Source organism: Tachysurus vachellii, chromosome 4 (genome assembly GCF_030014155.1).
Source record: "Tachysurus vachellii isolate PV-2020 chromosome 4, HZAU_Pvac_v1, whole genome shotgun sequence".
Lineage (NCBI taxonomy): Eukaryota > Metazoa > Chordata > Actinopteri > Siluriformes > Bagridae > Tachysurus > Tachysurus vachellii.
This window is the reverse complement of record NC_083463.1, coordinates 12166506-12194294: the sequence shown is the minus strand read 5'-3', so window position 1 is coordinate 12194294 and position 27789 is coordinate 12166506. Positions and strand designations below refer to the sequence as shown.

The following is a 27789-nucleotide window of genomic DNA, read 5'->3' as shown; positions in this document are numbered from 1 at the left end:
AGTCGCCAAAATTGGAGCAGATAACAAAAGGGTCCATTATATAATCATTTTCCAAGAGTGACCCACAAACTCAAGCCTGTCAGCAGCTCCACTGACATCTAGCATTGCTATTTCTCCCATCAGTGTAGAGCTTTTTTGTGCACATGTAAATGCTGTGCAGCACTGCATTTATTGACTGCCTGAAATTGCTTCCATTTACGAACAGCATGCATGTATTTACAATATGTGAACACCTCTGCACCCAATCACACACACACACACACACACACACACACACACACACACACACACACACACACACACACACACTTGCACAAAAAATAGGTGCAGAATAGCTTCCAGAATTATTGGCCATCCCGTTCATAACACATGTTCAGCAATTTCTCAAGGTCACATGCACCACATTGACACATTCAAACCTGGAGGGATGCTTTTGTTTTCATAAAGCTTGTCACTGCACATAATTTTGGGGATTTATTGCTGTGCCTTCTTAATAATGTCTCACACAGGAGCATTTTATAAACTGTATGGTTCCAATTATGTCATCTGAATAAGTGCAACTGACCATAGCTAATGAGGGCCTGAGATGAACCTTATCTGAAATGTGAAGAATGACAATTCAGTGGCAAATTTTCACCCTTAAATTTCATCTCTAATGTTCGCTCTTGATTTAAATGAGAACACTTTCTGTCGCCCTTTTCATTTATTCTCTGTAAACCAAATGGAAAGGTTTTAAAAGCACTTGGTTTCAATTCTATTTGAACATGCCCTTGCCCTTGTTGCCTCATCATTTCTCCTTGCTGGAATTTCAGATGCTATCTAAAGAGCACTTAGCTACTTTAACAGCTTTGTGCTCACAAACTATTCAGTAATGCATAAATCAGGTACACAATCATAGTAATATATTAATCATGCACAATCAGTCTGTGCATGATTAATCTAATGAAGGCTAATGGAGGCTTTGCACCAAATATTGTAATTGAATACTGTAATTAAAAACTAAAAGTTAATCATTGAGTTGTGAATATTTGCATATTTAAATAGACTGCCAAACAAAATTAAAAAAAAAAAAAAAAAAAAAAAAAAAAAAAAAACCTATATTTTAGAACTCATAAATACTAAAATTTGAAAATGTGAGAAATGACTGATGGATGGATGGACAGACGGAACGGCACACAGACAGACAGACAGACAGACAGACAGACAGACAGACAGACAGATAGATAGATAGATAGATAGATAGATAGATAGATAGATAGATAGATAGGTAGATAGATAGATATAGTTAAATATTATCAATTTATTGTTGTTGTTTTTTTTGTTGTAGTTGTTTTTTTGCCAAATCGTACAAATACAATTCCTACCTTAATACTGTACAATTTGCACATGCAATCAGCTTCCCCGAGTGAATTTCAGCCTGCAGTAAATCATATTGTCAGAGGGAAATTAATCTATTTGTTTCTATACCTCCCAGTATTTTACACCATTAGCAAGAATTGCTCCAAATTGCAAATTCACATAAAAAAAGCAAATAATGTACATTATATTATTCAGAATCCAAATAATTTTATTCGCCGTATTTTAAGACCGTTCTGGTGTTTGGTTGTAACACATTACCTTTCATATACACTACAGTCAACACAAATACCATCCTTTTTTCTTCTTTTGGCTTAGTGGTTGATCCACGTATGTGATATGGCACAGGTTTTATACAGCATGCCCTTCCTGATGTAAACCTCCCATTTTTATCCAGGCTTGGGAGCAGCTGACTTGTGAAGTCATTAGTGGCTTGGTTGGTTGGTTGGTTCCTTCCCTGCCCAGGAATGGAACCCAGCCCACAGCAGTGGGTGTGCAGGATCCTAGCTTCTATACCAACAGGGAACAACATAACAAGGTTACCATCTTAATGTACAAATATTACACCTTATGTGGAAATGGGCTCGGTTGTAATATGAAAGACACCATCCTCCATAGACACTCTGTACTGATACTCTGACTAAATGTAACCCAACTGTACATTTTGTATATTTTTTCTGTACAAAATATTCTAAGGATCAGTATGCTGGCTCTTCATATAACTGCAATATTTACTGTATATACTATAACCGTGTACATCACAAATGACTGAAACCTTGTGTTAGGTTTAAGTAAGTTTACATGTGTTTCAATGCAGTCCTCTGTGAACTTCATGGATTTCACATCAGTAATCACTCACTGTCAGTAACAGTTATATGATGGTCAGAGGAGATCAAGAGTCTAAGCAGTTACAGGTCAAGAGTCTAAGCAGTTAGGATTCACAGCAGCGGATAAACTGCAGAATGATTGACAGCCAGGAGTTTGTCAGGAGTCGTCCATTGCAGACATGAAGAAATGTAGCACACTTTGTGGAGTTGTAGCTTTCTAAGCATAATTGCAGTTTGGATAGTGAGAGAGTGGTAGTTGGTGTGTGTGTGTGTGTGTGTGTGTGTGTGTGTGTGTGTGTGTGTGTGTGTGTGTTTCTGTGTGTATGTATGTGTGAGAGAGGGAGAGAGAGAGAGAGAGAGAGAGAGAGAGAGAGAGAGATAGAGAGAGAGAGAGAGTCTCTCATCACTGTGCTGCAGGGAAGGTGAACTGCTCATTAAACAGACAGTGAAGGATGGACTTGTTCACTAGGATTGGATGAGGCACTGAGGCAGAGAGAATTCATGCTGATAGATCTATTTAAACACACCAAAGTGAGAGTGGAGCAGGCTGGAATACTGGTCCCAAGGGCCTGAAGAAAACACTAGCGTTAGCTTATACTAGAGTTGAAAATCACAAGGTAGTGTGGGAAATGAACAAAAAGTATGTAACAAAAAGATCAGATATTGCACAAGTTTCATTCATGTATTAAAATAATTTGAATCCCTATTTTTACATTGGGTCACCATTTTTGTGTTTTAGATATGGTGAAAATACACAAGCTAGTTCAAGATCACAATGTGCAGCAGTTTTAACAGACTTGAAAGATTTTGTTGAATTACATTAGGAAAAACTATGAACACTGCCCTACACACAAACATTATAAGATACACTTTCTATTTTTAATATAAGTTAATAAAATCCATCAATGAAACCATTCTGAAATCCTGTTTGCTTATCCTAAGAGTCATGAGTGTTCATACAGGTTCATATAAATAGTGAGGTTATGAACTTTAAAATTTAATGGCACCTGTAAATTTAAAACCTCCAAGATAGAATATTTGCAGGTCTTTATTCTCAAGTCAAACAACATGTCAGTGTGCTGTTTTTGTTTTTTGTTTTTTTGTTTGTTTGTACATAAGCCCTTTTTTTTGTATGTTTGGTATTTTATCGCATGTAATCTAGAACATTATGTAAAATGTTTGAACATGTTTAGATGTCTGTCGTGGTCACTGGCTCCCTCTTGTGTTGTTAAATTTTTCGTCTCATCAGAGGCTTTATGCATGTGATTTAAACCATTTGGCAAGATCTTCTAAAGCAGCACAAATAATCGGAACAGAATCTTTAATCCAAAAACGTCACTGTGTTGCTTGTGTTTAAGGGCCATGCTTAGAGGCCCAGCTCTGGTGCTCAGGCTGGCATCATATTTTAAACACACAACCAACCAACCAATTAGTAGGCAGCCATACTGTCCGAAATACTGTTGCTTCAGTGGACTAGTCTGGCCATTCTCCTCTAACCTCATCTGTGTTTCTGGTTCCAGGAGATCAGCAGTTTGTGAAATACTCATATCAGCCTATCTGACACAAACAGCCATGACACACAGTAACTCAGATAACCTTTTGGCTCGTTCTGGATACACCCCCCCCCCCCTCCCATTCAGATTTTACCTGTATCTGCATAATTTTATGCATTTCACATAGGGTGTTCCTATAAAAGAGTGGTCTCTCTCAATCTCTCTCTCTCTCTCTCTCTCTCCGTGTGTGTGTGTGTGTGTGTGTGTGTGTGTGTGTGTAAAATCACAAAGGACTGCAACCTGGAGCAGTGAATAAAAGCATGAAAGACAGTTTCTCAGTGAACAGAAAGGGCAGTCATGTGCAACATCAGCGTTTAAAATGGAAATAAAAGATCATTACATGTAACTGCAAATAAAGAATGGTAAAAAGCAAAAAAAAAAAAAAAAAGTCTCTCTCTGTTTCTCTGTTTCTCTCTCTCTCTCTCTCTCTCTCTCTCTCTCTCTCTCTCTCTCTCTCTCTGTTTCTCTGTTTCTCTCTCTCTCTCGTACCGTTTACGTTCGTTTCCCAGCTGGTTTCTATAGTATAGAAACAAAAATTAGATACAGAATTGGTGTAAGAATTATTTAGTGTAATTCTTACACTAATTCTGAACAAATCGCACCTGACTACTAGCTAGTGTACGTAGTGAACACAAACGTTCCTAATAGAACACAACCAGCGTCAGTTGTCTCCAAGGAAACAGTTTGTGCTTCATTGTGCTGCTCCACCCAAAGTGGAACTAAAAACTCCTTGACCGGCTGTTTCTTGTGTTCCTGATGTAACACCCTGATGTTTTACATTTAATCTCGAATGCTTAGCTGTAAAACTTTACTGTTGCTTTCTCAGGGCAGCAGGGCTGAAAGTCTCAGCTGCTTCGGGAAATGTGCAGCAGAGAGCCGGAGCTGAGGGAAGACACAAAGCTGTGCAGTAAGTTATCCAGGTATAAACTTCACTCGGCTGCCAGAGGATATATTTATTCACGTTATACCCCCGTTTTCATAAACTGTCCATAACGTTAATAAGACACGTCCGTTTAAAACGATATTTTTTCGATAATAGGATAATTAGGACCACCGACTCCTGGTAAATGTAACGTTGTTAGCATGTAGCTTAGCATTCGTTATGCTGCTGTTTTACCGTTAGTCTGTAGGCTAGAAGTGAAAACACTGAATTACAGTCAATTTAAGAAGTATTGGAAATTCAGGAAAATTAATATATATATATACTATATATATATATATATATATATATATATATATATATATATATATATATATATATATATATATATAATAAACATATTTTAATTTTCATTAATTTCCAATACATACATACATACATACATACATACATATATATATGTATATATGTATAAGTATATGTGAGCTTAAACGTATTGGGACACATACATTATGTTTTGAATACAGAACATGATCGATCAGTTATGTACATAAAGTGTGGGAGAGCATTATCAGAATACATGAAGCAGGGAGTATAATTGTTGTGAGTTGTTAATCAGGGTGATTGCCTGGGAAAAGAGGTTGTGTCCAGGGTGCAAAAGGTCAGTGGTGATTTTTCCTGCCCGGTTTCTGGTTCTTGTGTCGTAAAAGTCCTGCTATTTTTGCTATTCTAGTAGTTTATTACTGTTTAAACTATTCTATAGTTTGCTGTTCTAACAAGGTTGGACAGAGCAGTAGAGGGATTTTTGTAGCATTCTTACCATTGTGTGTCTTAAACTTTATCAGTGTGAATTGGATTTCAAACTAAAATATCCTGGTATTTATCATAATTCATGATCCATCTACACAAGTGATACTGACACAAAAAAAAGGAATTGAGAATATGAGGTTTCCAGTTATGTAAGAAACCTTTTTTCTTTCCATGAAACATTGATTTTTATTTCTCAAACACCAGACCTGATCATTACAGTGCATTAAATCTTCCCTTCAGTTCAACTCAAGTGTGTTAACCATTTAACTAACAATTAATGTTCTATTGATGTAGGAAATCAATTTTAAACAAAATGGCTACTAATTAATTTTTCATGCAGATTTTAAACCCATTTGGTGTAGAAAACGCTACCGAAACATTGTAGACTAAATCATCGTGCACAGATATGAGTGGGATTTCAATTGCAGTGATTTAAACTAAACTGAAGGAGAGACATTTGGTTGTCTAGAGTCAGTGGTATAGAATGACGCAGCAGTGCTTAGGAACTGTCGAGTGTTTATATACACGCCAGGGAAACAGTAATGCACTGTTCAGCTTCAATGCTATAATTTAAGATTTAACAAATGTGTTGTGGAGTAAATATGGGTTGTACTAATGTAGCTTGGATCAGAATGAATTCAAATTCTGTTTTCATTTATCAAAGGTTATTTTCAAGATTTATTTCAAATTAATATTAAAATGACTTGGCTGGAGATATATTTAGAAAATTTCTTTTTTTTTTTTTTTTGTCTTTCTGTAATTCTACATAAGGCGAATAATAACTGGGTGTATATTTGTCAATTAGTCAATTATTTAATAAACTAGATAAAACCAGACATAAAATGTCTGATGTTGTATAAAAGTCTAGTCAGAGTTTACTCTGTGCACTCCAGACAGCCTGATTTAAAAACAGCTCTCCTCTCTTACATGCATGTATTTTCAAGTACTTTTAAGTTACTATTTATTTATTTGTTTGTTTGTTTGTTTGTTTGTTTGTTTGTTTGTTTAATTTTTTTTACCCCTTTTCTTATCATATGTCTCAGTTGGGATACATTAAGGTTGAATAAGTTGGACCAAGACAGACCAACAACCAGATTAGTTTTTGTTAAACTAAACTAAACTGTGCAGATTAGTTAATGCTGTTAACAAAATTGTCTGCAGTTTATTCTGCCTAACAGACATAGTAAATCTGATCTCATGTGATATAAAACAATTTTACAGTGAGTGGGAACTGTTCTTAGTTATTGCTATTCACTCTTCTCTCTCTTTTCCTGCTTTTCATTTTTGGAATTTGCTTTTGCTTATTGAAGAAACTGTTATTGAACTGTAAAAAGTGCAAACTTGTCTTTTGCACACCAATTATATTATACTGTAAATAACCTTCATACTAGAGCATTTCAGTTTCTACAAAAACTTTCCAGGAATATTTTTAGATTTTATTGTGTATCATATATGTGTTTGTGCTTTTTGATGTAGAAAGAACCAATGAATGATTTCTTTATTGTCAGCTGTATCTGCTCTCTGTGTGAGAAATTTTTCCTTTATTTTTTTCACTGATCTTCTTAGAACTGGCCAATCGCCATCATCCCTTCCTGTTATCCCTAAACCTGATATCATGCCAGGACAGACCTCCCCAACCTCTCCATCATGGAGTGCCTCAATCCCTACTCAGCCGTTCCGCTTTCGTCTCCGTACTGAGCCGATTGACTGGCGGCGCATGGCAGCAATGGATGTGGACCGTGTGGAGAGAGAAACAGACATAAACGTGTTGCAGGAGTTTATCAGTGCCGTGACTTTCTGCACCGTGGAGAGTGAACGGTGTCCTCAGTGCCGCTGTCCAACAGACATAACACTGCTAAACGTTCTGCGCATGTCCCAGTTTAGCACAGAGTACCTGCTGCACTGCCAGGAATATCTGAGCTCACAGGTGGCAGCGCTGGAGGAACGGCTGCAGAGATCTCTGTCCCAGACAATGCACAAGGAAGAGGAACGAACACAACTCGAAAAAGAGCTACAGGAAGTCAAGCTGGAGAGCCGGCGTAGGAAGAAACTTATCTCTACTCAACAGCTCCTTCTGCAGTCCAGTGCCAATAATTACCACAAGGTGAGTTCCTTTATGTCCATAAATAAAAGCAGGCAACCTTATTTTGTCCTGGCTCTTTAATTCATTGAAGGTTAGATTATCTTAGGTCTTTTAGATTAAAAATTACTTGATTTTTTTAAAAACATTTTTAAAATGTAGACATTAGGTTTTTTTATTTTTAACAACTGTATTTATGGGGGCACGGTGGCTTAGTGGTTAGCATGTTCGCCTCACACCTCCAGGGTTGGGGGTTCGATTCCCGCCTCCGCCTTCTGTGTGTGGAGTTTGCATGTTCTCCCCGTGCCTCGGGGGTTTCCTCCAGGTACTCCGGTTTCCTCCCCCGGTCCAAAGACATGCATGGTAGGTTGATTGGCATCTCTGGAAAATTGTCCGTAGTGTGTGATTGCATGAGTGAATGAGAGTGTGTGTGTGCCCTGCGATGGGTTGGCACTCCGTCCAGGGTGTATCCTGCCTTGATGCCCGATGACGCCTAAGATAGGCACAGGCTCCCCGTGACCCGAGGTAGTTCGGATAAGCGGTAGAAAATGAATGAATGAATGAACTGTATTTATAGATAACCGTTTGAGTAGATAAAGCATATAAATAAAGAAAAAACACACGTGATTAAAAATGATGTTGGTTCAGTATATGGCAGAAGAAAATATCTGTTTTACGAACTGCAACCTGTTGGTCTTTCTCTCCTTTTAGTGTCAGTTCTGTGAGAAGTGTTTCGTCAATTACTCTTACTTACAGTCTCATGTTCAGCGCCGGCACCCTGAGATCACCGATGCAGGTATAAAATACCCTTTCATTGTGTTCATTGAGCTGTGCAAAATGGGTCAGTCAGAGCAAACCGAGTTGGTATGAACATCTAAACTGTTTTTAAAACAACATGCCTTTTCATTAGGCAGTTCTGCTTTAGCAGATAATAATGATACCACTTAATATAAGGGTTTTTGCCAAATAATCCTAGACTCCACTCATCATACATTCAGTAGACATAGTGAAGTCCTCCGTGTGTAAAGGGTCTTTTTTGTCCTATGCGGTCTGAGTAAGGAGACAGTTGTTTATTTGTGTCTATTGTCACTATATCAAACTTATTAAAAGGTCAATGCAAAGTTTCAACATTAACTTGAGTGTCTGTGCAACTATTGTATACAATAAGTTATGCAATATTAATGGCTCTGCATAATGTTCTCATTTTCACAAATGATTGGACAAAATAACACAAATGTTCTTTAGATTCAGCATAATGTTCCCTAAAATATAATTGAACGGCTCGGTGTGTTCTGAAGTTTGCACCTGTATGTAATGCTTCACACATGAATAGCTGGAGCTGCAGTTTGCCTTAAATTCTGAATGCATTAACTTTGGTGCTAGAACCAAAGAAGCACCAGACAGCAGTTTAATACTTACATTAAAAAAATAATTACATTAAGAAAAAAAGAAAATCTTTTCTCAAATTGTGCAAAGCGGTGCCTACTGTGTTTGTTGGTCAGAGAGACATAAGAAGATGCAAGTGGAGCAGATGAAGAATGAACTGGAGGAACTAAAGGAGAAACTAAGACTGACTCAGAGTCGCCTCGAAGCCGAGAGAGAGGCAGATGTGTATCGGAGACAGCAGGTGGGTTTGAGCCAGCCCTAGAGAACTGTATCTTTTAACATGCGGTCGCATACATATATGAATATATTCTACAGGAGATGGAGGAGCAGCGGAGAAGAGAAGCATCAGACCGGGAGATAATGGAGAGATGCAAAGAGGAGGAGAAAAGGACGTTTCACGATGAAATCGACAGCCTGATAAAGCTTCTTCACCAGGAGTTTGAGCAAATAAAAAGCAAGATCATCTCCATAGAGTCTGTAAGTGTGTCGCAGGCTGGAGAATTTACACATTACAGGTCATAGATGGAGACACATATCCTCAGATCCTAATATGACAGAACTGTTATTAGTCTGGGGCTGTATTCATGAAGATTCTTAGTGCTCCTAGTGATGGACTTCTAAGAAAATTCTTAGAAATGTGGACGTTTCCCCTTAAAATTAAAGAGAAGATCCTAGTACAGACAAAAGTTATTTATGAAGCATCTTAACCCTTAAAAGACCTCATAAGGTCAAAAAGTGTTAGGAGTAGTGAGAAGGACTTTTAAGAGGTTTAAGAGTTTCTTAAGCAGAGGAGAAAATGGCTGAAATGATTACATTTATATTATGTTTATTACATTTATAACATACAGTTGTTAGCTCATCTTTACTATGATCGATCACAAATCCCTGCACGATATAGGCTCAAATATCTTAACATAGAGACATGCACTGAAGGCTTATAATAGAACAGATTTTAAAAGCACTCCTACTATTTTTATCTATTTTTTAATTGGACGACCAGTCACAAAGGTCTTTGTGACACAAAGAATGTGTCATACCTAGTAATAATTGGTGGACGCCATTACTGATAACAAACTGAAAAGATTAGACTTTTCTCCATGTTGTGGTGGGATGTAGGTTTCAAGTAAAGAACCTGACAACTTTTGACTACTTGATTCAACAGCTAGTCAAAAATTGTGACAGCGTTTACTCGAGGAAACTTAGCTTAAGGATTTAGACATTTTCAGGCAGACTGACTGTGTTGTAATCTCTGTGTTGCCCCTTACCCAGTATAATTGTAGGCAGATTTCATTTAAAATGAAAAATTACAGTACATTATTTTGCCAAACTTTATCTGTTGTCTTAAAGTAGAGATGAGGAAAAAAATTATATCAGAATTCTGAAAGCTTTATAAGTAATAATAACGTGAGGAATCTAGAAAGGCCTGAAAACATATGACATGTTTCAAAAGCTTAATAATTCAAAAAGAGTAAAAAGTCTAAACATTGACTTAAAGTTACTTTCACTTGGACTTTTCAGTGTTTGTTCAGCGAAGTTAAAGACCAAGAAATCGGATTTTTTTTTTCTATAGGCTTGGTCATTTTCACATATTTGTTATTACATTATTACTCTAAAATCATTTAGCGTTGTGTATGTTGTTTTGTGTGCACAGAAACTACATGAGCTGGAGAGCAGAGAGAGAAACATGTCTAATCTAAGAGGTCAGAATGAAATTGAGAAAGAACAATGGAGGATCAGAGAGAGAGAGCTGAAGGAGCAGATGGTTTGTTTTCATATTGATTGCTGTGCTCTCTTCTGTTTAAAAAAAAAAAATTATGCAAATTTTAAGGAAAATGGTGAAATGCATGCAGATTAAAATACCCCTCCAGGTAAAAAAAGAAAGGGAAACTCTCCCAAATATAGAAATCTGTGTATCTTGTGGACTTGTTTATGAATAATTAGTTGAGGGAGTGTGAGCTTGAGTTCAGGTTGAGTAAGAGATTGGCAGTAATTAGGCCGTGTTTAATTTACCAGTCAGTCAACATCCCTATCTTTAGTAGGTTGAGAGACAAGTGTTGAGCCAGGAGCCACTGGCAGGTTATCATCAACCACCTGGCTGGGGAGTTTTTAGGGCTCTTCCAGAAGGTGCAACAGTTACTGGGATTCTTACATGAGCTACAACCTTTAATTTTCAGCATGGTAAGATTAGATGATCACGTCTAGAATGTTCTGTCTTTTAGAAGAATAAATTGAAGAAGAAAATTGAAGAGCTGCAGAACAGACACCAGCAGGAGAAAGCGAAGGTGAGAGTTCATGATTGTATGTGATTTGTGAAGCTGCCAGGAATTACAAGAAAACATATCTAGTGTTCTATCACAAAGATTCAAATTGCTGTGATAATTAGTGACTGTGTATGTGCTTAATGTAGCTGGAAAGTGAAAACAACAGGCTGCAGAAGGCCTTGTCTGTAAAGGAAAGCACCATTTCTAGTGTGCACTCGCTGATGCAGCAGGTTCAGTCTCTATCTAAACAGCTCAGAGACAGAGAAACACTCATCCACTCACAGAAAAAGAAGGTGAGCAAGTTACCGTCCTGCCTGACAATATTATTCTATCTTTATCATCATTTTACATCTTATGTTCAGCCCTAAATTGAAATTGAACAGAACTGTTTTTATTCTTCATTCCAGATAATGAAGTTAATGTCCAGATCACAGTCAGGTAAAATAAGACAGACTTTTTGAATAGTTTGATTTATAAGAAGTTACAATCATATTTTTTTTTATACAAGGTAAATTGTAACCAGGATGAAGAATGTTTTTTTTGAGAATTGTACAGTATCTAGGTATATAGAAATTCAAACAATCAGAAGAAAATGTATTGCAGCAAATATGACTTTATGGCACCTGTTTTTTAGAGTCACTTCCAAAAATGGCTGAGCAGAACTCTGCAGATGAAGAAGAAGAAGAAGAAGAAGAAGAAGATAATAAGGATGAGAGTACGAGTTTGCAAACTGTTAACCACATAAAGTATTTAACAATTTCTATTAAAAAAAATATCACTGGCAGGCATTTAAGGCTTATTCACATTCTTGTCATGTCAGTTGTGGAAGTATTAGCTGCATCCCGAGTGGAACCAGAGAGAGGAATTCTGGTGCAGAATTTCAGACCAATCATTAAGAAAAGACTGCAGAAGAGACTGGAGATGATGGGAATAAGAAAGGTAAATACACTGAATTTAATGAATGATTAAAACTATACACAAGGATCATAGGTTCGTAATGAACAGCTGGTGTAAGTAGCTAAAACCTAGAAATGCTCCCACTTGTACAATATACTGTACTTGCTACCATTTACTCAGCCTGAAATTCGTTCTTCACTCTTCAAGTGTTTAATCCTGTTGAAGATCATGGTGCATGGAGTAGGAACATTAGGAATGAGGCAGAAACGTAATCTAATTGGGTTGCTAGTCCATTGCAGGGCACACAATTGTTCACACACCCATTTACACACTCATTCATGCAAGAGTTTTATGAATGGTGTGGTCCATTATGCATTGTGTCTCCTTTCAGTAAATAAAAAAAAAAAATAATTATGGTGGATTCAGACTTTTCAACCTTACTGTATGTGAATGGCCATCATTTACATGTTAGATACCTGGTAAGATTACTAGACAAAACTAAATCCTAGTAGTGCATCCGTACATTGTAATATACTTTTTACAGTACACATATATACAACCCCAAATCAGAAAAGTTGGGACAGTATGAAAACACAATTAAAAAAAGAAAGTAGTGATTTCTAAATTTACTTTGACTTGTATTTCATTGCGGACAGTACAACAGCACATTATTTAATGCGTTCCTCATGATTTTTATTGTTTTTGTTTTTTTTTTTCAAAAAAACAAAATTCCTATTTTGGTTCTTGTAACACATTTCAAAAAAGTTGTAACAGTAAAGCATTTACCACTTTGTAATGTTGTAATTCCTTTTCACAACACTTAAAAGATGTTTATGGACTGGAGACACCAAGTGATGAAGTGTTTCAGGTGTACTTTTGTCCCATTCTTGCTGCAAACAAGTCTTAAGGTGGGCAACAGTACAGGGTCTTTGTTGCTGCATTTTGCACTTCAAAATGCGCCACACATTCTCTGTTGGAGACAGGTTGGGACTGCAGGCAGGCCAGTCAAGTACCTGTATCCTCTTCATTTGTAATGTGCGCAGAATGTGGTTTTGCATTATCTTGTTGAAATATGCATAGATGTCCCTGGAAAAGATGTCTTCTTGAAGGCAGCATATTGTGCTCCAAAATCTCTATGTACTTTTCAACATTAATGGTGCCATCACAGAAGTGCAAGTTACCTTTGCCAAGGGCACTGACACAACCCCATACCATGACAGACCCTGGCTTTTGGACTTGTTGCTGGTAACAGTCTGGATGATCCTTTTCTTCTTTGGTCCGGAGCACACGGCATCCATTTGTCCCCAAAAATACCCGAAATACTGATTCTTCTGACCACAGTACACGTTTCCACTGCGTGATGGTCCATCCCAGATGCTTCTGGGCCCAGAGAAGTCGACGGCGCTTCTGGACACTGTTAACATAGGGCTTCCTTTTGGCACAGTACAGTTTTAACTGGCATTTGTGGATGTAACTACGTTTGTGGTACTTGACAAAGGTTTGCCAAAGTAGTCCTGAGCCCATGTGGTGATATCGCTTATAGATGAATGACGATTCTTGATACAGTGCCGCCTGAGGGATCAGAGATCACGGTTGTTCAGCTTAGGCTTGCGCCCTTGTCCTTTATGCACTGAAATTCCTCTACATTCCTTGAACCTTGAATGTTATGCACTGTTGAAGGTGAAATAAGCAAATGTCTTCCTATCTTTCTTTGAGGAACATTGTTTTTAAACATTTCAATAATTTTCTCATGTATTTGTTGGCAAACTGGCGATCCTCTGCCCATCTTTGCACCTAAATGACTAGACCTTTCTTGGATGCTGCTTTTGTAACCAATCATAATTACAGTCACCTGTTGACATCACCTGTTTCAAATCACATTATTATTTGACCAATTTACCTGATTACTAGCCCTAAATTGCTCCTGTCCCAACCTTTTTTGGAATGTGTTGCAGGTCTGAATGACAGGAAAGGATGTATATTTACAAATGAAATTAAGCTGACCAGACAAAACATGAAATATTTTGTGTTCACATTGTCTGCAATGAAATACAAGTCAAAGTAAATTTAGAAATCACTAATTTAGGGTTGTACATGTCACTATTTTATTGTTCATTGTACTGAATTATGCTGAAGCCATGCTATATTTATTGTATTGTTGATACAGTCCTTGTTGTGTTGTTCAGGGCACTAAGGGAATCTCTGCTCAGACCTTTAGGAGACTAATGTATGAGCGAGAACAGAATTTTAGGAGTCAAGCACATTTGCATGATTTGAGGTGCAGCATTGAGAACCAGCTAGAGCAAAGAGTGAGAGAGCTGCAGACGAGTCAGGGAAAATCTACGCCTAGCAGGCACATGCTACGTAAGAACACACATACCAAACCTACACACATTAACACTACAGAAGCACACGGTACATTATATTATGCAGTCAAAGCAGTTTCATTGTTAAAACTTCATTGTTACATTGAATGGTCCTGCATTTGTCTGATGAGTTCTACTCCTGGTTTTTTTTTTTAGCGAGAAAGAAGCTTCGTAGTCCAGTTTTAGAACAAAGCCCCAAACTTAGACGGCTCAGCTCCAAACACCCCCCACAGAAACGTGAGCTTCATCAGACTCCTACAGCTGCACCACGCTCCAAAGCACCTGCACCCACATCGATTCGACCAGCACAGCAAAAGAAGAGCAGGTGATTCCCTACACACATACACACTCACTCACACACACACACACACACACACACACACACACACACACACACACACACACACCTCAATAATATAAATCTATGACATGAAAAATGATAATTATTTCAAGTAACTTGTTATTTTGTAACTTATAATATTGTCAGTCGGAAATATCAACATAGAATAGAACAGAATACAAATCGAATATGAATACTTTTATTTCAATGCATAAGTACAACAAAACTGAACAAATACACTGAATACAACTAAACCTACCCTGAAAATTTGTCCTTTCGTGTTAAAGTCTTCTGGCTCTTCAGGGTAGACTGAAGAGCAAAGTGACAGCAAATGATCAAAATTTTCATTCATTGCTAGTCCTGATGTCCACAGAGTGTTTACTTGCAGCATAAGTTAATTCCAGCGACCCTAACAACGGTGTGTTCAATGACCATATCAGGGTTGTATGCATGCCCTATATGATTGACATGAAGGTAGACGTCATCTCAAGAAAATAAAGAAAAGTAAAAGAATAAGAGAAGGTGGAGCAGAGGAAGGTGTGAAATGCATTAGAGGACAAATAAACATGTATGTAGATTAAAAGAGAAGTTTAAGAATGCTTAAGAATTATGAAAAGGCCGCGACCCTGATCAGGATAATATATAAGATTGAAATGGAGCAGAATAGAGGGTGAACAAATGAACCAAAAAGGGAAATATTTGAATGATTTTATATTCCACGTTTCATAGCAACCTTATCTGAGCCTTCACTCGTAGACGGGCACTTTGTGCAAAATACAAAACAAATAAAGTAAATAATTCAGATAACTACTTAGTTACTGTTTACATTCTTATATTGTTTCACTGTTCATGTCTCACTTGCTGCCTCTAAAAATGTCATAAAATGTATGTAAATATAAAATGTATGAAAGGACACCATTATTACATGTTAATGCTGCCATCTGGTGTTAATATTATGAAAGGAAGTTTTTTTTTGTATTTATCTTTTCACCATTTTGTTGCAGCTTGTTCCAAAGTTTAGCAGCTGTCAGGTCCATCTAAAACAACGCGCTTTATATATTATCGAAAACCCCATATAGTATCGGATCACTGAGGAAAATGTGATGTGTTTCACCTCACACACGTCATACATGCCAGGCTTTGGTCAATATTCCCTTTGCTTATCAGAAAATGTTGATGTGTGATTAATGTATGCTTTCCTTCTCTCAGAACTCCACCCTTCAGCTCAGAAGAGGACGATGATGACGAGTCAGGCGAGGACAGCGCCTATATCACCAGCTCCCGGGACAAACCGTCCACCTCTGTCCACCTCACATCAACAAAGGAACAGCAGAGAGCAGAACACGAGTTCAGCTGGTCAGACAGCAATGATTCAGATGAATCAGACACACAAAAACCACATGGTGGGAGAACTAGAGATAGAGCAGGTTGTGTCAGTTCTATGAGACACTCTTATTCATAGCTTGTAGGAGTGTCAAGCTCACCTACCTTCTCTGTTCTCTTTGGTCTCAGGTTCAGTTCAAACGCTGGCAAGAAGTTTAGAAAAGCAGCTGAGTATCACAAAAAAACCTGTAGGAGGAATACGAGTCCTGCCTCCAGCCTCTCAACCTTCACCTCGACCCTCCATCATCAAACAACAGGCGGTAAAGAAAATCACACCAATACCATTAAAGAAAATGAACCCTCATGTTTTAATAGCATTTAGCTATATTGTTGAAATGCAGTTTTTTAGTAAACATCACACAAAATGCAGTTTGAACATTCATCCACACAAATGCCTTTTCTTTCGTATGCTTGTGAGTGTGTTGGGAATAGGATGTGGAATGTAAGTATGTTTGGAAAAAATGCTTTTGTTTGTAACCTTTGTTTCAGTTAAATTATAAATTCAGTGAATTTTCCTGGTTCACAACTGGTACACATCATTTTTACTAGTACATTGCATTGCATTTAAGGAAGACTTTGTGCTAGTTTCATCCTAACCAAGCCAAAAAGCTAATCAGTTTAGTGAATTAAGAGTGTCATTGTTGCTGAATCATACATGATACAGTTGTATTTCTGCAGGTGTCTGATGAAGAGAGTGAGATGGACTTATCCTCCATCGAGGAGCTCACTGCGCCACCCACAACCGGGCGCAGAAGCTCAGATGTGGCCGCCACCTCAGGCACTAGCGTATGGAGCTCAGCTGCCAGCAGAGCAGGAGCATGGTGAAGGGCTTTAATGTTCTTAAATGAACTCTTCAATTTCTTCATTTAAGTTTAAGTCTAAGTTTTAAGTCTTAAAACTGTCACTTGCCTTCATTAATTAGCACTTACATGCATATGTTGTACTGTTTAGCTTTATGGAAATGTGACTTAAATTAAAATGAAAATTCTATTTAAAGTGAACTACATTTAAGGGACATTTTATGTGGCTTTGTTTTGTATTGCAAAAAAAAGAGAGAAAAAATATTCTCTGATTTAATCAAACAAATACTACATTCCATTAGTAATATTTCACCTACACTCTTAACCTGAATTAGTTGACATTACTAGAAATTTGCGAGGAAACCCGTTGCACCAAACCATTTTAGTTTTTGCACAGGATAAAACTAAACAAGTTAAGTTGTCTGAACATAGAATCTCAAGTCATGCGATAGACAAATCAAATTTACACTAGATTTGTGAAATTTGTCGCGACAAACTTTGATGTTGGCTTTGACGATGCAAGTATTTGCAAAGGCCGGTGCTTTTTGGAGGCGAGTGGACATAAGGGTCAGTGTTACTTTTGGAAGCAAGTAGACAGAAAGCTAAAGCGGAGCTTTAAGTGGAGACGAGCATGTGACATCATCCTAATACTCTTGAGGAAGTTCCCCACATTGGGCTGAGTGTTTTGATATGTCACAAGTCCATGTTGTAAAAAGTTTTTTGATTTTGCATATTTTGGGGGCGGGACTGCGGCACAATCGAAAGGCCAATCGATACACCGACTTTGTTCAGAGTATCACCCTAAAGGAGCTGGCCGAGTTTGGTGTAGATAGTTCAAAAGCTTGCCAAGTTATAAACCTCCAAAGTTTAGAATGGGAATCTATGGGGAAAAAGGCCACTTTGAGACCTGGTACCGGAAGTACCGGTACTCGGATCGCTTAGAAAAGAAACAGCAACAAACGACCAGGTTCTACAACATATCCGAATTTGGTGAGTATGGCTCAAAAGCCCTAGGAGGAGTTACTATTTAAATTTTTTTGTCTAAGCTTAAATAGGAAAACAGAATGTTGGCTTCTACAAAGCCAACATAATTAGTAGTCTTTACTGAAATTCATTAGTTCACATTACTAATGTTTGTGAGCATATGATTTATAAAATAACTATTAATGTCTTATAATTTAAATTATACTACTTTTATTAATTAATTAATTTTAATAAGAAATTAACCAATAACACCATTTAATTTTTTTATTGTTGACAAAAAACAGGTAACACTGCAATGTACTCAAATTCACAATGTTAACAATACAGTGTTTAGAGGAAAATACATTATTCAACAATAAAGCATTAAACTGGATAAAAACAAAGGGAAAAAAGCACATGCACACACTCCTGCATGCACTGGTGACAACCTTTCAGTTTATAACTGTTAACTCATATGAATAGAGCAACAATATGCAGTTTTAACATACAGTACACTATAAGCGCTGAACACTGGTAAATGTTAAGAGCACTTACTGCAGTGACTGGACAATCGGAACAAGAATCTGTTCAGAGATTCACACTGTGCATCTTGAGAACAAAAAACTGGCATGGCTACTGATGCTAGCTTAGCCCTGATGGTAGTTAACTATAATGTTTTAATAGGTAACCTCTTTGTCACATATAAATTCACAAAACTTCCACTGCATCTTCAAAAGAACCTGTGAAAACAGAGCATAAGAAAACGTTTAGATTAGAAAATCACTTTCACTGTAAAACGTTAATGAACATCTGCTAATGACTACATCTTTTAAACAGTTTAAGTTGCTACTACAAACAAACACAAAATAATAAAAGTTTCGAAAGAAACTTTAAGAAACACATTTTTTTGAACGGTTATTTTCAATACCCCAGAGATATGCTAGTGTGTAACGTACATGCATAACTTACACACGCTTATACAGTATGAGCCGACAAAAAACCGACACCAGAGACATATGCTAGCATTAGCGACAAGCACTTGTACATGCATACACGCTTATATGAACCAACAGAAAAAAACTTATGCCAGTGAAATACAAACGTTGTAACTGGGAACATATAACACTGGCTAACGTTATTAAATGTGACCTGGCAGAAATAGCTCATGTTACTGTGAATGGACAGAGAATGAGTGAAAAAACTAGAATCCATCGTCACATTTACACTAAGTTAACATTTAACTAACATCGGTTTTAGGGTAATCATTTATTGTCAGAAAGATTTCTATATATTAGACTATTTACACTCACCGTTTCAAAGTGCTTTCAAAAATCCACGTTTTGTGCGCCGAGGACCAGAAAGCGCATTGTCACGTTGACCTGTTTCAGGCCCCTCTCCTCTCTTACAGAAGCGTAACATACCAAGTTGTCTCTGCTTAACATGATCATTGCACTCAATATTTCATCTGAAGGGAAAAGCCGAAAGAAGAAGACGAAGACGAGTGCAAACAACTAATTTGAATTAGTAGTGACAACGTTTTTTTTAAAAACGACAAAGAATAAGTAATGACCACTTAAAATGTTTCATTAACACAAAATCTGGGTTTAGAGTGTACAGATTTCAAGTGAATTCATATGAATAAAAAAATTAATTAATTAAAATAAATAAAAAAATGCATGAACATTATTAGTAATAACAACAACAAAAATAATAATAATAATGCAGCTTTTATATGTGCTAGTGTTTTGATCTGTTAATGTCTCTGATTAATGTGTTTGCAAACAAATCGTAAACATGACTTAATAATTATTGGAATACAGACAAAAATAGAGAACCCATATACTAAAAAAATCTTTAATTAAGAAAAAAGATGCAATGATGCTAGAATATAATAATAATAATAATAATAATAATAATAATAATAATAATAATAATAATAATAATAATAAAAAAAACAGGAGTTCATTTTGTAGAATGTGTGTGACAAATGTACTGTAACATGGACTGTTTCTCAGGTAAGAGACACTTTCATCACTAAAGGATTTCACTGTTTTCAGTCAAAAATAAGCCCTGATTGATAACTCCCACCTTGAAGTTACATAGACTGCAAACACTTTTGGCTTTTATTTGGAGCCAAAAACTATTTCAGTCTTTTTATTATTTAGAGTATATAGATATTTTATAGACATACTTATATAGACATTTCTATTCATGTGGGGTGTAGAATTTTGTGAAGAATCTTGTGAAGAATATTGCATCTGAAACATAGAATTGCAATATGTTTCAAAATGTTTATGCTTCATAAGAATCTCAATTTAGTAATAAACAGGTGTTACACATTTTAAGTATATCTTTTATGTAAGTGGTAAATAGCTTCTGAAAATAAAGTGTGAAACGTGAATGTATATAGAATGGTATAGCTTTATTTTAGCAATAGAAAATATTGTTATCTAATTTAAACTTAGTAAGATTGCACATATCATATGTTAAATAAGGAAAGAGCCGGCCCACACATCGTCTGTCCCAGATGACAGATTACTGTGACTGGAGTTCAAACTCACCGTTTCTCTGGCATCAGTCCACGACAGTCCAAACACATCAAGACACCACCAACAAACAGAACACCACCACCGACCCAACCAACGAACAGGGCGGAGCCGAACGGGTATCTGACAGACCATCAGTAATAACAATGTTATAATGAAGGTATTAATACTGGGGTTTTTGTACAGTTCAGTGTGTGTCGTTCTACTACCTTGGAGTAAGCGGTGATCCAAAAAGACCAGAGCCAACTACACCCAAGCCATTAGGTGAGGTAAAGGTAGTGAGCGCAAAGTTGGTCACAATCAAATTGGTGAAGATGGAAACCCCAGCAATAGCACAAATCCCTGGAGAGTAGAAAATGTAGCATGCATTAACAATTTATGACTTCATTATAGCTGGAAGAACAAGATGAAAAGTTAGAAGAAATGGCGAATCAAATGCGAAGCAACAGCATCATGATAGTAGAAATCTCCAAAGCTGTCGAATTTAACTCGGCTGAAATTAAAGACTGCAAAGAAAAGTGCGAGTGCTGAGTTTAACCGCTGCACAGAGCGACCTGGAAAACAGAACATCAGAGCTTGAACGATATAAGAGAAGATGGAATCAACGATATGAGGGAAAAGTCTGAAGAGGATCCTCACAGGGAAGTGATTGACCTGATTGCCGAAATTGCTCCGCACTTGATACAGAAATTAGATGATATTATTGACACAGTGCACCAGATTGGTAAGAAGGAGCCAGGAAGACCAAGACAGATGATTGTGCAGTTCACAATGCAGAAATACAGGGACGAAATTTGGAAATCAACGAAAAACTCATCTATCTGCCTAAACCATGGAGTCAGAGTTGTGGAAGACTTCACGAAGGATTACCGAAACGCCTGCTGATTGCTCAGGCGCGTAAAGAAGGGAACAAAGCGTACTACAGTGGACCGTTCTTTTTCTAACTTTGACCGCTGTTTCACTATGGGGAATCGCTTTGGGCGTGACCAACTGAGGAAGCTCTTATGACACCACGTCTGTCTTTGACAGACAGGTTGACCTGTGACCAGGCTCCGCCCCACCTATATCAGCCAGGTTGACCCCTGTCTACGTCATTCACGCTTTCTTCCCGTGAGCAAGACTGCAGCAAGCTCTCTCAGCGCATCCTGACTTGCTGATTTCGCGTAACTGTTCAATAGACGGACCGACATCAGTGTAGGGATTGTGGTGAGTGACAACCCTAAATTTTTGAATAGCGTCCACGTCACGGCGAGCTATTCTGATCTCCCTATTGCGTATTTAGTTACAGCGGTAGGAGACATCTAGTTTACTTGGGTTTACGCATCAAGGACCTACCGCGTCTAACAGACTAACGCGTTGTGACAAGTCTTTAGATTGCGCTATGCCGACGGTGATTATCCCCACCAAAGGGCATGAGTCGAAGACGAAGGAGGCTGTATCCCGCCCTACCATCTCGGGCAGGGACCCTCACCCTATGTGCATAGTGTGTATAGTGTGTATGTCGCTAGCGGATCCGGAGACATGCGCTCACTGCGCGTCAATGCTGGTGAAAATCTTGGAAAGGAGGCTGAAAGTGTCGGTAGCTAACCAGCAGGACCCTTGCCTGTCTGAAGCTGCCTCAACAGCGACTGCCCATCTGCCACGAGCTAGTAAGAGCTGGGCGGATATGATGGAAGCCGAATCCCAGGACATGCCTCCGCGGTTTGATGGCCTGCTAATGCAGGAGGATGATGAACTGTGGAATGAGGACGCAGATGGCGATGCTAACTCTGACCTCCTCGATCTCGGCATGGTAGATGAAGAGGAGGAAGACAATTCCCCCTTTCCAGCCCAACAGTCTAGACCATCTAGCACGAATGATTTGGCCCCTCCTGCTGACAGCAGCCTGCACGAAGTGTGCAAATGGGCCACGGCGAAGTTGGGCCTAGCCTGGCCAGCCGCTGAAACTGCCGTAGGAGCCGTAAGAGACCTTTATGATGGGAAAAGGCTGCCGCTGGCCCACTCGGCAGCAAGACAGCTCCTCCCTGCCATGCCTGCATGCATGAAGGAGATGTCTCGATATTGGTCTAGCCCCTTTATGAGCAAGCTCCCCACCAAGGGACACTCGATGTTGGAGATTCAAGGGATGGAGGAGCTGGGGTTGGCCGGACCCCCAGCAGTGGAGCCTTCAGCCTTGGCTTATCACTTCCACCCGAATTGACAGTCTGTTTCCGCCTCATCGCAGTTTTCACTGCCGAATAAGATGGATCGACTGACCACTGCAACCTTTCGGAGGATGTACAATTACGCGGGGCAGTCCGTATGCTCGCTGAATGCTGTGACTTTACTGTCAGCATATCAAGCAGTTGGACTCAGGAGTACCGAACCCGGCACTCTGGGACGAAATTTGTGTCGTAAGCGATCTGGTCCTGCGCTCCTCATGCGGTGTGGTGCAGGGCTGCGGCCACGTAATGGGCTTGGCCGTAATCAGGTGAGAGAGCACTGCGGTTAAACCTGTCAGGCTTGGGCGACACTCAGAAAGCAGAGGTGATGGATGTCCCTTACGACCCGACTAAGGGTTTATTTGGGCCTGCTCTCGAGAAAATGAGAGAAACCAGCACCCTCAGAAAACAGGAGGATGAAGCTTTTCACCTCTGCTTGCCACGCAAACAAGCGACGTGACCACCCTCTCAGCCGATGCAGCAGGGCTTCACAGCAGCCGCAGCATCGAGAGGGCGGCCGATGAGCACGAAAACTGTAAGACCTGCTCACAGCGGGCAACAGGATGGCTCCAGACCTTGGGGAAAGCATTCATTTGCGGCCGCGGCGGCTAGGAACCGTCCGCCCCACCCCGAGGAAAGGAAGAAAAGGTGTGCGACCTGACACGTGACCTGACAGGTGTTCCCCTGTCCTTCTCTCTCCGCCGGCGAAGAGAAGAAGGCGGGAATACAGCCCTTCTGTTCAATAAGGGCTCTTTATGTTCGCTCTAATCTAGTTCAGAGAAAAGAGGGAGGTCAGAGCCATGTGCAGTGTCACCAAGCACTTACACATACAGTGGAATTGAAAATAAAACATGTGTAATGGGGTAGAAGGTGTAGGACTACAAATTGGGTGGTCTACAAATCCCAGGAGTCAAGAGAGTATAAAAGGAAGTCAAACTTGGTGACTTCCTCTTTGTGTACCATGTGCTAAGAAAAGCTGTTTGGTGTTTTCAAGGCTGTGTTATAGCAGATGAAAAGACCAATTGACTAATGAACAGTATAGCAGCCTAGAACTGAATTGTAAACGTAGGGGTTGTGACTTATGCTTACTAAAGTATTTGGTTTTAAGCTTTTTATATTGTAATTTGTGTTTTTAATGTGTAATTCTTTTAAGTGTTTTTAAGATTGTTAAATATGGTATGGCAATCAATTTGTATTTTCTTTGTCTTTTTACAGATGATGCATGATTACCGTTTACTTTTATTGAAAGCATTGATGGCTTAATGGTTAATTGTTTTCTTGTTTGTTTTATCTTGGACCAACTAATGACTGGGGGTTTCCTTTACCTTACATATGTGGTGTACTCTGTTAATGAGGGGGAAACAACTTGTTGTGGTTTGAGGTTATGATTTACTTTTGCTGTGGAGTGCGGCTTGAACGGGTTTTTTTGGTTTGACTTGTAATTTGAGTGTGCACTTATTCACAGAGCACGGTTCATCCGTGGGTTTTAGCAACAGTTTCACGGGGATACAGACTTCAGTTTGCCATAAAACTGTCTCGTTTCAATGGGCTGATCATATCAGTGGCCAAGGGAGAATTGTGTTTGTGTTTTGACGGCCGAAATCGAAACCCTTCTGAGCAAACAGGCAATCAGAGTGGTGCACGGGGAACAGAGCCGTCAGGGCTTCTATTCCCGTTATTTCGTAGTTCCAAAGAAAGGCGGCACAGCCTTCTGTCTTATTTTGAATCTGCGTATATTAAACAAGCTCCTAAGAAAGTATTCATTCAAAATGCTGACACACAAGGTGCTTTGTCAATCGATTCACCCAAACGAGTGGTTTATGACGATAGATCTGTCGGATGCATACTTCCACATAGACATTTACCCCTCTCACAGGAAATTCCTCGGGTTTGCATACCGGGGCACAGCATACGAATTTCAAACTATACCGTTTGGGCTGTCTTTAGCTCCGAGGGTTTTTACCAAATGTGTGGAGGCAGCCCTGTTCCCATTGAGGGACAAGGGAATAAGAATATTTTCTTACATAGACGATTATCTGATATGCTTGTCATCAAGAGAGCAAGCCATAAAAGACGCAGAAATGGTCCTAAATCACCTCAGTGACTTGGGTTTCAGGATAAACATGATAAAGAGCCGGTTGGTGCCCTATCAACAAACAGAGTATTTGGGGCTCAACTTGGACTCCCTTTCGTATCAAGTCAAATTGACGGAAGAGAGAAAAGCGTCTTTCACACAATGTCTCACTCATTTTCAGAGGGGACAAGTGGTCCCGTACAGACTGTGCTTACGAATACTGGGGTCAGCCATAATGGCTTCAGTGATCGCTGTAGTACATTTGGGGCTACTCAAAATGAGGGACTTTCAGCGCTGGATCGTGCGTTTGCGTCTGTGCTCTTGCCGGCATCTCAGCCGGCCGGTGAGAATCAATCATACATGTGTTTCGAAGCACTCAGACACTGGAAAAACCCTGTGATGCTCAGGACGCCCCTTCACACGGCTTCTATCTCTCAGGGCAACTCACATTCCGGGGATTTTGAACAGGGGAGCAGATTTACTGTCCAGGGGAAACCCCCTTTACAGGGATTGGAAACTCCATCCTCAGGTGGTGAGCCAGATATGGCAGAGGTACTGTCAGGCTGCTGTAGATCTCTTCACCTTGCAAGAAAACGCTCAGTGCCCTCTGTATTTCTCTCTGGTGGACGTAAATGCACTGCTGGGTGTGGATGCTTTAGCCCATCAATGGCCAGACGTGCTTCTGTATGCATTTGCCCCTCTGAGCCTAATCTCCCCAACTTCAGCCAGATAGAGGGAGCAGTGTCTGTCATTAATTCTGATAGCCCCGTGCTGGCCATCCCAACATTGGGTGGCCGAGATAGTTCAAATATTGTCGGGTCACCCTTGGCCCCTCCCCCCATGGAGGGACCTCCTGTCACAGGCGCAGGGGGAAATTTACCATCCTCATCCGGAGATGTTAGCCCTCTGGGCTTGGCCCGTGAGAGGTGGAATCTGAATGTGGCTGGCTTGCCCTCGTCAGTCATACATACTATACAGAGTGCAAGAGCCTCCTCTACCCTCACACTTTAAAGCAATAAATGGTGTGTTTTTGACGAATGGTGTGAGCGGAGAGTGATTATCCTGTTTCAGTGCCCTGTTAGGGATATATTATACATTCTTCAAGATCTGCTAGATAAAGGGATGGCTTTCTCCACCATTAAGGTATACCTGGCAGCTATTTCAGCCTGCCATATAGGTTTTGGTGAAAAATCGGCAGGCCAGCACCCTTTAATAAGTCGCTTTATGAAGGGGGCGCGCCGCATACGAGACCCATCATCTTAGAAGCCTTGTCTCAACATCCTTTTGAGCCAATAGGGGCGGTGGGACTTAAGTATCTCTCTCTAAAGATGGCACTGCTCCTGGCTTTGGTGACAGCCAAGTGTTTAAGTGATTTACACTTCCTGTGTTTGAATTGTTTGCCGCGTGCCGGTCCCATTTGTTTGCTTGGCGAACACACCGGCAATAGCATCTTAAGAGTAGAACAATAGCTCTGAATACTTTTTGATATCGCTAACATTTTATTTGTTTTCCTGAGCGTCCGCTTCTAGCTGGTTAGCATCACTAGCATCAATAGCCTGTTAGCCCGGTTACCGCTAGTACACCTTTTTCACACCAATTATCCCTGTTGTATTTGCCCTATAACACCATGTCGCTTGTGTGTCTGCCTTTGAGTGCAGGTGAGGACACGTTCGAGCTGCACTCGGTGGAACTGGAGCTGGAGGCCGCGCTGGAAGGTACCTGGTCTCAGGTAAATCCCCGGCGTGAAATTACTACTCCCTCCACCTCTACTCCGTGTGTTACTCTGTCCAGGCCCAGCGCACCCAGGAAGCTGCCTTTACAGGCGCTGTTCTCTCCGGCACCAGGGTACCGCAGACCCTTGGTGCAGCAGCGGAAGACGTGGGCCACCACCGGTCTTCGAGATCCCCACCCGGAACTGCTTCGCTCCCCTTCGCGAGACGGACCGAGAAGCTGTGACCATCGGAGACTCCATCGTCTGCCACGTCCATGCTACTCTGTGGCTAAAGGTAAGGCTCGCACTCACTGCTTACTTGGTGCTCGTGTTCTTGATGTCACTGCACAGGTACCTAGGGTCATGAGCAGAAACACCGGAGCTGTGTTTCTATATGCCGGCATGATCGACACCAGCCTGAGGCAGTCGGAGATCCTGAAGAGGGACTTCAACACCCTGGTGGAGACGGTTCGCAGCACAGCGCCTGCGGCGAGGATCATCGTGTCTGGACCTCTTCCCACGTACCAGCGAGGAATCGAAAAGTTCAGTAGACTTTTTGCTTTATATGAATGGTTACAGTCATGGTGTCAGGCTCACAATTTACTCTTTATTGATAACTCGAAAATTTTCTGGGAGTGTCGTAGAGTGGCTGTTCCGTGCTGATGGCCTGCACCCCAGCAGAGTTGGAGTGGAGATCCCCTCAGACCACATCTCCAGGGAGCTGCACACCTTCTGACTGGTAAACTATGATTTAAACCTAAATTTTAATAGCCATCATTCACCTCGTCACACTGATACAAATACACACAGCTCATAATATAGAAATGGTGTCTGTTCCCCAAGTAGTGAGATCAAAAAGTAAATGCATGAGAAGTTCTCAAAATAATCTTAATCTTAATAATCATAATCGTAATTGGACCAGAAAAATGGCAAAGAAACAAACAAAAACAGTTCCTAACGTTTGGCTTCTGAACATTAGATCACTTGCACACAAAAGCACTTATTGTAAATGAAATCATCTCAGAAAGTAGCCTCACTGCACTCTGCCTTACTGAAACTTGGATTAAACCAAATGAATACATTGGTCTAAATGAGTCTACACCATCAGGATATATCTATAAGCATGAGCCTCGTCAGACTGGTCGTGGAGGTGTGATTAGTGATTTCCTCACTGTTATCCAGAGAACACAGTATAGATTTAGTTCTTTTGAAGTGCTCGTTCTTAATGTTGCACTCTCGCACATGCACATGAAAAAATCCATGATGTCTTTTGCTACAGCGACCGTGTATAGACCCCCAGGGCCCTACACTGATTTTCTTAGAGAGTTTGCAGATTTTCTTTCGGACCTATTGGT

The 27789-nt window shown here is 39.8% G+C and overlaps 1 protein-coding gene across 1 annotated transcript; it reads left to right on the top strand.

Annotated features, from left to right (window-relative positions):
* Window positions 1-4488: 4488 nt before the first annotated feature.
* On the top strand, window positions 4489-26509 carry LOC132843940 (cilium assembly protein DZIP1L-like). Its single transcript, XM_060867078.1, has 17 exons — window positions 4489-4656; window positions 6993-7530; window positions 8218-8302; window positions 9009-9133; window positions 9208-9369; window positions 10544-10654; window positions 11112-11174; window positions 11300-11446; window positions 11561-11591; window positions 11788-11868; window positions 11974-12092; window positions 14237-14414; window positions 14573-14741; window positions 15966-16183; window positions 16269-16399; window positions 16818-16960; window positions 26382-26509. Exons 1-17 carry the CDS (start codon window positions 4598-4600, stop codon window positions 26383-26385), a joined length of 2364 nt encoding a protein of 787 aa, XP_060723061.1. The 5' UTR covers window positions 4489-4597; the 3' UTR covers window positions 26386-26509.
* Window positions 26510-27789: the final 1280 nt, after the last annotated feature.

What these genes read in the sequence shown, in the direction of transcription:
- LOC132843940 (XM_060867078.1), top strand. Translation starts at nt 4,598, where the DNA reads ATGTGCAGCAGAGAGCCGGAGCTGAGGGAAGACACAAAGCTGTGCAGT. An exon ending in AGATCATCTCCATAGAGTCT is followed by an intron (nt 9,370 to 10,543) that starts GTAAGTGTGTCG and finishes TTGTGTGCACAG; the next exon opens with AAACTACATGAGCTGGAGAG. An exon ending in GAGAGCTGAAGGAGCAGATG is followed by an intron (nt 10,655 to 11,111) that starts GTTTGTTTTCAT and finishes TCTGTCTTTTAG; the next exon opens with AAGAATAAATTGAAGAAGAA.